General features: G+C 40.4%; 1 protein-coding gene across 1 annotated transcript; it reads left to right on the forward strand.

Annotated features, from left to right (window-relative positions):
• The first annotated feature begins 878 nt into the window (after positions 1 to 878).
• On the forward strand, positions 879 to 2,734 carry LOC134732965 (bifunctional methylenetetrahydrofolate dehydrogenase/cyclohydrolase, mitochondrial-like). Its single transcript, XM_063620458.1, is given in 3 exon segments — positions 879 to 1,549; positions 1,552 to 1,864; positions 2,185 to 2,734. Coding segments are annotated over 3 exon segments (1,155 nt in total). The 5' UTR covers positions 879 to 882; the 3' UTR covers positions 2,360 to 2,734.
• The last annotated feature ends 7,042 nt before the right edge of the window (positions 2,735 to 9,776 follow it).

Here is a 9,776-nt window from a genome sequence, read left to right on the forward strand (position 1 = left end):
TTGTATTTATTATGAGCCAGGCACTCTGCCAAGTGCTTGTGTAATCTTCTCAGTAGCCCTGTATGGAAGACTTTACTTTATGCACCCCACAGATGAAGAAACTGAAGAGTTTAAAAGATCTTGCCCTATAGCACTAAGATTTGTATCCACGTGTTGGATCCTAAAACTTGTGATGTTTTTACTCCATCATATTCCCTCTTAGCAAGATAGTATGCTATTATAAACTAGTGAGGAGGTGCAGCTGACTATCTAGACCAAGAAAATGCAGATTTCCATAAGCAAACTGCTGGAGAATCAGGCAGCCCTTCCTGGGCAAATGCGAGTTCCCTTCATGGTCTCTTTCAGCTCTTCATAGAGTCTCTTAAATTATTGTTACCTCAAACTGTTGTCTTTCCTAATAGTCAAATAACCCTGCTACTCAGAATACTCCACAAAGCTTGTCAGAAAGGCAGACTCAAAGCCCCTGGCCAATACTGTATTATATACTTAATATTTGCTAAAGGAATAGATCTTAAAAATTCTCACTAAAAAGAAGGGGATGGGTAGCTATGACAAACAATCAATGTGTTAACTTGATTGTGGTAACCATTTCATAATGTACATGTATATCAAATACATTGTATACCTTTGTAAACCAAAAATAAAATTCTAAGCCCCCTAACCAACTCCATGGACCCCTCCTCTCGGCCAAAGGCATTCCAAAGTTATTCTGGGGCTGGGTGCAGTGGCTCACATCTATAATCCCAAAGTTTTAGGAGGCTGAGGTGGGAAGATCACTTGAGGCCAGGGGATCAAGACCTGCCTAGGCAACATAGAGAGACTCCATCTCTACTAAAAATTAAAAATATTAAACAAGTCCTGGCGTGGTCACCGGCGCGGGCTATGGCTGCGACTTCCCGCATGTCCACGTTGGCTGCCCGGCTGCTGCAGCCCGCGCACAGCTGCTCCCTCCGCCCTCGCCCCTTCCACCTCGCGGCAGTTCGAGATGAAGCTGTTGTAATTTCTGGAAGGAAACTGGCCCAGCAGATCAAGCAGGAAGTACAGCAGGAGGTAGAAGAGTGGGTGGCCTCAGGCGACAAACGGCCACACCTGAGCGTGATCCTAGTTGGCGAGAATTCTGCAAGTCACTCCTACGTCCTCAACAAAACCAGGGCAGCTGCAGATGTGGGAATCAACAATGAGACAATTGTGAAACCAGCTTCAATTTCAGAGGAAGAATTGTTGAATTTAATCAGTAAACTGAATAATGATGATAATGTAGATGGCCTCCTTGTTCAGCTGCCTCTTCCAGAGCATATTGATGAGAGAAGGATCTGCAATGCTGTTTCTCCAGACAAGGATGCTGATGGCTTTCATGTAATTAATGTAGGGCGAATGTGTTTGGACCAGTATTCCACCTTACCAGCTACCCCATGGGGTGTGTGGGAAATAATTAAGCGAACTGACATTCCAACCCTAGGGAAGAATGTGGTTGTGGCTGGAAGGTCAAAAAATGTTGAAATGCCCATTGCAATGTTACTGCACACAGATGGAGCGCATGAACGACCCGGAGTGATGCCACTGTTACAATATCTCATCTGTATACTCCCAAAGAGCAGTTGAAGAAACACACAATTCTTGCAGATATTGTAATATCTGCTGCAGGTATTCCAAATCTGATCACAGCAGATATGATCAAGGAAGAAGCAGCAGTCATTGATGTGGGAATAAATGGAGTTCATGATCCTGTAACTGCCAAACCCAAGTTGGTTGGAGATATGGATTTTGAAGGAGTCAGACAAAAAGCCGGTTATATCACTCCAGTTCCTGGAGGTGTTGGCCCCATGACGGTGGCAATGCTAATGAAGAATACCATTATGGCCGGGCACGGTGGCTTACACCTGTAATCCCAGCACTTTGGGAGGCTGAGGTGGGCGGATCATGAGGTCAGGAAATGGAGACCATCCTGGCTAACAGGTGAAACCCACGTCTCTACTAAAAATACAAAAAAAAAAAAAAAAAATCAGCCGGGAGTGGTGGCAGGTGCCTGTAGTCCCAGCTACTCAGGAGGCTGAGGCAGGAGAATGACATGAACCCGGGAGGCAGAGCTTGCAGTGAGCCGAGATCATGCCACTCCAACCTGGGAGAGAGAGCGAGACTCCATCTCAAAAAAAAAAAAAAAAAAAGAATATCATTATTGCTGCAAAAAATGGGGCTGAGGCTTAAAGAGCGAGAAGTGCTGGAGTCTAAAGAGCTTGGGGTAGCCACTAATAAACTATTGTGTCTTCTATGTCATGAACAACACTCCAGGCCAGCTCAAGAAGCAAAGCAGGCCAATAGAAATGCAATATTTTTAATTTATTCTACTGAAATGGTTTAAAATGATGCCTTGTATTTATTGAAAGCTTAAATGGGTGGGTGTTTGTGCACATACCTCTGCAGTACCTCACCAGGGAGCATTCCAGTATCATGCAGGGTCCTGTGATCTAGCCAGGAGCAGCCATTAACCTAGTGATTAACATGGGAGACATTACTGTATGGAGAATGGACATTTCACTTTGTCAAGCACCTCGGTTACACATTTGCCTTTTCTAGGATTGCATTTCCCAAGCGCTATTCCGTTGACGATTGATACTCATTTTAGGTACCAAACCTTTTGAGTTCAACTGATCAAACGAAAGGAAAAGTGTTGCCAGAGAAAATTACGGAAAAGGTGAAAAAGAAAAAATGGTAGTAATTGAGCAGAAAAAAAATTACTCTAATTTATATTCGTATTGATTGGTAACCAGATTTATCTAAGTAGAACTGAATTGGCTAGGAAAAAAGAAAAATTACATGTTAATCATTTTCCTAAGCTGTCTTTTTGAGGCTTAGTCAGTCATTGGGAAAATGTTGAGGATTATTCCTTGCTGTTAGTACTCATTTAGGTATGTTACCCTTCAGTAAGTTCTCCCCATTTTAGTTTTCTAGGATTGAAAGGCTTCTTTTATATATTATTTGTGTGTATTGTCATATTTGGCTTTTGCTATATACTTTAACTTCATTGTTAAATGTTTGTATTGTATGGTTTCTTTGGTGTATCTTAAAACCTATTTTTGAAAAACAAACTTGGCTTGATAATCATTTGGGCAGCTTGGGTAAGTATGCAACTTACTTTTCCACCAAAGAACTGTCAGCAGCTGTCTGCTTTTCTGTGATTTACCCTGTTGACTTTTCCAGAAATTTTTTAAGAGTTTGAGTTAATATTGAATTTAATCAGACTTTCTGATTAAAGGTCTTTTTTTTTCTTTTTTAATAAAACACATCTGTCTGATGTGTTATGAATTTCTGAAATTCTGTCTTCCTATGACTCCTAGTTGCGACCTGAGTTTTTTTCTCATTTAATCAATGTAGCTCTTCCTATATTCAGTAACACTTACTTCTGTAGCCTTAAATAGATAATTTTTTCTTCTTTTTTTTTTTTTTTTTTTTTGTAGAGATGGGGGTCTTGCTATGTTGCCTGGGCTGGTATTGAACTCCTGGCCTCAAGCAATCAATCCTCTTGCCTCAGCCTCCCAGAGGGCTGGGATTACAGGCATGGGCCGTCCACGCCCAAACAGAGGTTTAAAGAGCATTGGAGAAACCAGCCTCATCCTCCAGTCTTTTTTTTTTTTTTTTTTGAGACTGAGTCTCACTCTGTTGCCCAGGCTGGTGTGCAGTGGCGTGATCTCGGGTCACTGCAACCTCTGCCTCTTGGGTTCAAACAATTCTTGTGCTTCAGCCCCCTGAGTAGCTGGGATTACAGGTGCATGCCACCATGCCTGGCTGACTTTTGTGTTTTTAGGAGAGACGGGGTTTCATCACATTGGCCAGACTGGTCTCAAACTCCTAACCTCAAGTGATCCACCTGCCTCGGCCTCCCAAAATGCTAGGATTACAGGCGTGAGCCACCACACCTGGCCAGTCCTACAGTCTTATATCCCAACAGGTTGTGCCAAGCTAGGAGCTTAACCTGTAAAATACTTGAGTCAGGGATAGGTTCCTTGTCTATTTTGGCTTTTGGCTAAGCAGAAGTAGCTCCTGCTCTAGGCAGCTTGAGGCAGAAAGAGAAAGAACAGTTGAATTGACCTAGCTCCATCCTTGTTCTTCTGCCAGCGGGTGTTATTCTTCTGATAGTTCTCTGGAGTTGAAAGAAATTTAGAGAGTTTACTGGAGATGTTTTTGTGAGTGAGGTATAGCTCATGTCTATAAGCCATGCCTGCTTACTTACCTAGATTATTAAACATGGAGCAAGATGACCAAAATTTTATGGAATTACAGTTGTAAGTGGAAAAAATGACTGACTTACTGCATGGAGAAGTATTATGTCAACCTGTTAAAAGCTGTGGAAATTAAAATGTTCACGTATATACAAAATATAAATGACATGTAAGGTAAAATTACAGTGATCAATTTACAACAAAGAAATTAACAGAGTAGTTTTCCAGCTTGTTTGATTAATCAAGCAGGTTTACTCTTGAATCCATAGCATTTCTACAATTTAATTTGGACAAAGTTCTATCCCAAATCAGCCAGGTTTTAAAACTGAAATGTTAAGGGTCGATGTTTAGCTCCCCCAGGATTGGTGCGGATGATGATAAATACTTTTTAAAAAAATTAAGTATTATTGTTTATTAGACATGGATTCCAGCTGTCTCCCTGGCTGGAGTGCAGTGGCCTGATCATAGCTCACTGCAGCCTTGAATTCCTGGGCTTAAACGATCCTCCTGCCTCAGCCTCCGAAATGGCTGGGACTACAGGCGTGTGCCTGCATGCCTGGCTAATTTCTAAACATTTGTTTAGAGATGGGTCTTACTATGTTGCCCAGGCTGGTCTCCTGACCTCTACTGTTCCCCCCACCTCAGCCTCCCAAGTAGCGGGATTACAGGTGTGAGCCACTGTGCCTGGCAAGAATTTATACTTAAGCATAGGAGATGGTTCTGGATTAGTTAGGAAATTCTGCTATCACTAGGAGTAGAGGTTTAGAGTTTTACCTCTTGGAAGTATCCGTTGGAAGGAAGCTCTGAGATTAAATCAAACACTTATTGAGAGCTTTCTATGGACCAGGCACTACACGAGACTCTGGGGATTACAGAGGAAATTACCTGTCCTGGTACTCAAGGTGTTAATGATCTAGTGTCATTTTTCTTTAAAAAAGAAAGCACCTGCATTTGTCATCTTGAGCTAATATGGTAACTCTAACCAAAGTGATTTACTCAAAGTTCAAGTCATAGTTGTTTTGGAGAAAGTAAGTGTCAGATGTACTGTGGCTGTCAGGCACATAGTAGGCATTAAATAAACATGGTTGGTGTTCACTGAATGTGGATTGAAGGTAAAATGACTGATCTTAAGTTTCATGAGGAATAGGTTTGCTTTATTGCAACTGGTTTCTATCTTCTCAAATAGTTTTCAGTCATTCCTTTAAAGTACTACGTTGATTAATACTGCAAAGTTATAATGTAAAATGTGACATTACCTCTGTCTAACCTGTATTGTTCATGTGAATGGGAGTTTGACTTTGGGAATAAACATTGAAAATTTGCAGGAAGGATCTACCCAAATGTATAACGAAATGTGATTCCAGGTATGAAAAACCAGTGATACTAATTTAAAGGATCACTTTGTTGATTAAAAAATATATATATATATTATATATATATGGTGGCACATGCCTGCAGTCCGAGCTACTGAGGAGGCTGAGGTGGGAGGATTCCTTGAGTGCAGGAGTTGGAGGCTGCAGTGAGCTATGATTGTGCCACTGCACTCCAGCCTGGGCATCAGAGCAAGACCTTGTCTCTAAAAAAAACAATACCTGGCACGGTGGCTCATGCCTGTAATCCTAGCACTTTGGGAGGCCGAGGTGGGTGGATCACCTGAGGTCAGGAGTTCAAGACCAGCCTGACCAACATGGAGAAACCCCGTCTCTACTAAAAATACAAAATTAGCCGGGTGTGGTGGCGCACGCCTGTAATTCCAGCTACTCGGGAGGCTGAGACAGGAGAATTGCTTGAACCCGGGAGGCAGAGGTTGCAGTGAGCCAAGATTGTGCCGTGGCACTCCAGCCTGGGCAAGAAGAGGGAAACTCCGTCTCAACAACAACAACAAAAAAACAAAGGTAACCTGAAACGCTAGTTCAAGCCATGATGGGAATGGGTAGTCCGACATGCCTCATACCTTCCACCCTTTGGAATTCAGGCACAACTGACCAGCATTAACATTAAAAGAGAAACCTTAAGATGGACAAAGCAGATTCTTTGTAGCAATAAGATACCAACATGACAGATAGCAGGCCCTGAAAGAACTCAAAGTATTTTATCCTAAAATATCTTTCTTTGACGTATTTTGAAATGGCCCTGCAAAGCTGTCTCTTGTGGGAAAAAATTTACATTCTGTAAAGAATCCTTTTCTCTTTCTGGGTCTTTTTCCTGATACAGGAGAGAATTATTAATAACTAAGAGTCTGGCACCTTTTGGAGTCTGATAGGAAACATTTACAATCTATTCTCTCTGAAGCCTGCTACCTGGGGGCTTCATCTGCATAATAAGAATCTTGGTTTCCACAGCCCCTTATCTTAACCCAGACCCTTTCTTCTATGGATTCTAGGTCTTTTAGATAAACTCTTTAACCAATTGCCAGTCAGAAAATCTTTGAATACACCTATGACCTGGAAGGCACTCTGCTACCCTTCGCTTGGAGTTGTATCCTTTCCGGCCCAAACCAGTGCGCAGCTAACACGTATTGATTGATGTCCTATATCTTTCTAAAATCCATGAAACTAAGTTGTAGCCTGACCACCTTGGGCAGATGTTCTTAGGATCTCTTGAGACTGTGTCATGGCCATGTCCTTAACCTTTGCAAAATAAACTTCTAAACTGATTGACACTTGTCTCAGTTACTTTTTGGGTTATACCTTAAATATACACAAATTTATTTGTCAATGATACCGCAATAAAGCTGAAAAAATGAGATAAACCACATATGAAAGAGTAAAGCACAAGTAGAACAAATACTTTTTTAATTGAACAAAAATAGGAGGGGCCTGCACAACAAACTATGAAAATATATTCTAAGATTATTATTGTATTGGTATAGAAATAGATAGATGTGTCAAGATCTGCATGACACATTACTAAGTGAAAAAATAAGATGCAGACTAAGTTCAGTATACAAATGTTAATCACACCATAAAATAGCAATAGTAAAAAAAGTTAAAAGGTCCTATGTAATTTATAAGCACATTAAAGCTTGGGAGACACAAGGAATACGGTCCTTTCCATGAGGATTCTAAGGTCTTAAACCTTAGGAAACCATTCTTTCATCTCTCTTTCCACCACAGTCTTACTCATTTGAGTTTCTCTAGCACCCAGTAATACAGTGCTAGTGTATTGGGCTAATACAGTTTTAAAAATGCAAAAACATGCTAATGTTAATATGGTTACAAGAAAGTTCTGAAAGTGATGGCATCTTCTCTGCCTTCTTTATACTGAGGCCAAGGAACTCAGTCTTATGCAGTCATGTGTCACATAACAATGTTTCAATCAGCTATGAACTAGATATTCCACAGTGATCCCATACATTACAAGGAAGCTGAAAAACTCCTATCACCCAGTAACATGGTAACATTGAAGTGCAGTGTTTGTGGTTATGCTTGTGTAAACAAACACTGTGCTGCCAGTTGTATAAAAGCATAGTAATACAATTAGGTACATGCAATATACAATATTTGACAATGATAATAAGCAACTATGTTGCTGGTTTATATATTTGCTACACTATACTTTTCATTGTTATTTTAGAGTATACTCCTACTACTTATAAAAAGAAAAAAGTTAACTGTAAAACAGCCCCAGCCAGGTCTTTCAGGAGGTATTCCAGAAGAAAGCATGGTTATCATAGGAAGTGACAGCTCCTTGTGTGTTATTGCCCCTGAAGCCTTCCAGTATAGATGGCGAAGATGTGGAGGAGGGAGACAGTAATATTGATTACCCCGACCCTGTATACGCCTAGGCTATTGTTTGTGTTTGTGTCTAAGTTTTTAACAAAAATTTACAAAGTTAAAAAAAATTTAATTGAAAGAAGCTTTGAGAATGAAGACATAGAGAAAGAAAAATATGTATGTATACATATATATATATTTTTAATGGAGCCCCACTCTGTCACCTAGGCTGGAGTGCAGTGGTGCGATCTCTGCTCACTGCAACTTCTGCCTCCTGGGTTCAAGCAATTCTCCTGCCTCAACCTCCCAAGTAGCTGGGACTACGGGCACGTGCCACCACTCCAGCAAATTTTTTGTAGTTTTAGTAGAGACGGGGTTTTATCGTGTTAGCCAGGATGGTCTCGATCTCCTGACCTCGTGATCCGCCCGCCTTGGCGTGGCGTGTAGTGCTGGGATTACAGGCATGAGCCACTGGGCCTGCAAGAAAATATTTTTATACAGCTGTACAGTGTGTCTGCCTTTTAAGCTAAGTGTTATTACAAAAGAGTCAAAAAGTTAAAAAATAATTTAAAAGTATACAAAGTAAAAAAGTTACAGTAGGCCAGGCACCGCCGTGGCTCACGCCTGTAATCCCAGCACTTTGGGAGGCCAAGGAGGGCGGATCATGAGGTCAGGAGATCAAGACCATCCTGGCTAACATGGTGAAACCCCGTCTCCACCAAAAATACAAAAAATTAGCCGGGCATTGTGGTGGGTGCCTGTAGTCCCAGCTACTCGGGAGGCTGAGGCAGGAGAATGGAGTGAACCCAGGAGGCAGAGGTTGCAGTGAGTCGCAATAATGTCACTGCACTCCAACCTGGGCAACAGAGTGAGACTCCGTCTCAAAAAAAAAAAGAAAGAAAGAAAGTTACAGTAAGCAAAGCTTAATTTATCATTGAAGTAAGAAATACTTTTATAAATTTAGCATAGCCTAAGTGTATAGTGTTTGTAAGTCTGTAGTAGTGCACAGTAAAGTCCTAGGCCTTCACATTCTCTCACCACTCACTGAGTCACCCAGAGCAACTTTTAGCCCCACAAGCTCCATTCATGGTAAGTGCCTTATACATGTATCATTTTTTAATATTTTATACTGTATTTTTATTGTACTTTTTCTATGTTTAGATACACACATACTTACCATTATGTTATAATTGCCTACAGTATTTAGTACAGTGCCATGCAGTACAGGCTTGTAGCCTAGGAGCAATAGACCATACCTTATAGCCTAGGTTGTAGTAAGCTACTCCATCTAGGTTTGTGTAAGTACATTCTATGATGTTTGCAAAACGACAAAATCATCTAAGGATGCATTTCTCAGAATGTATCCCTATTGTTAAGCAATGCATGACTGTAATTAGAAATTATTTTCTAGTCACCCATAGTTGACTTTTTGAGGTGAGTAGTATTCCTCTCATATAAAAGAGCTACGGGATGTGCATTTGAAGAGTCAAAATGGAGAGAACTTAGGTAGCAGAATTTTAAATTTTAAATAAAGTAGATATTTGGTTAGTATACCCTTTCTGCAAGACAAATTGTCAATGTGTACTAACAGCATTAAAACTCTTTGACTTAGATCCTAAAGATGCACACAAAGATTAACGAATTAAAATTTTGTATGTGCCAATTATTTATATTAGAGAAAATTTATAAATACAATAATTATATGATTAATTAAATTATGATATAGCCACATAATAGAGGCATAGTCAGTCACAAATATTATTTTTTATTTGGGAAAAACTCACTAAATGTAAAGGTAAACTCACAAAATGAAAATTAAGTATGTACCTTTCAAAGAGAGGTA

The sequence above is a fragment of the Symphalangus syndactylus genome, chromosome 17, assembly GCF_028878055.3.
Source record: "Symphalangus syndactylus isolate Jambi chromosome 17, NHGRI_mSymSyn1-v2.1_pri, whole genome shotgun sequence".
NCBI lineage: Eukaryota > Metazoa > Chordata > Mammalia > Primates > Hylobatidae > Symphalangus > Symphalangus syndactylus.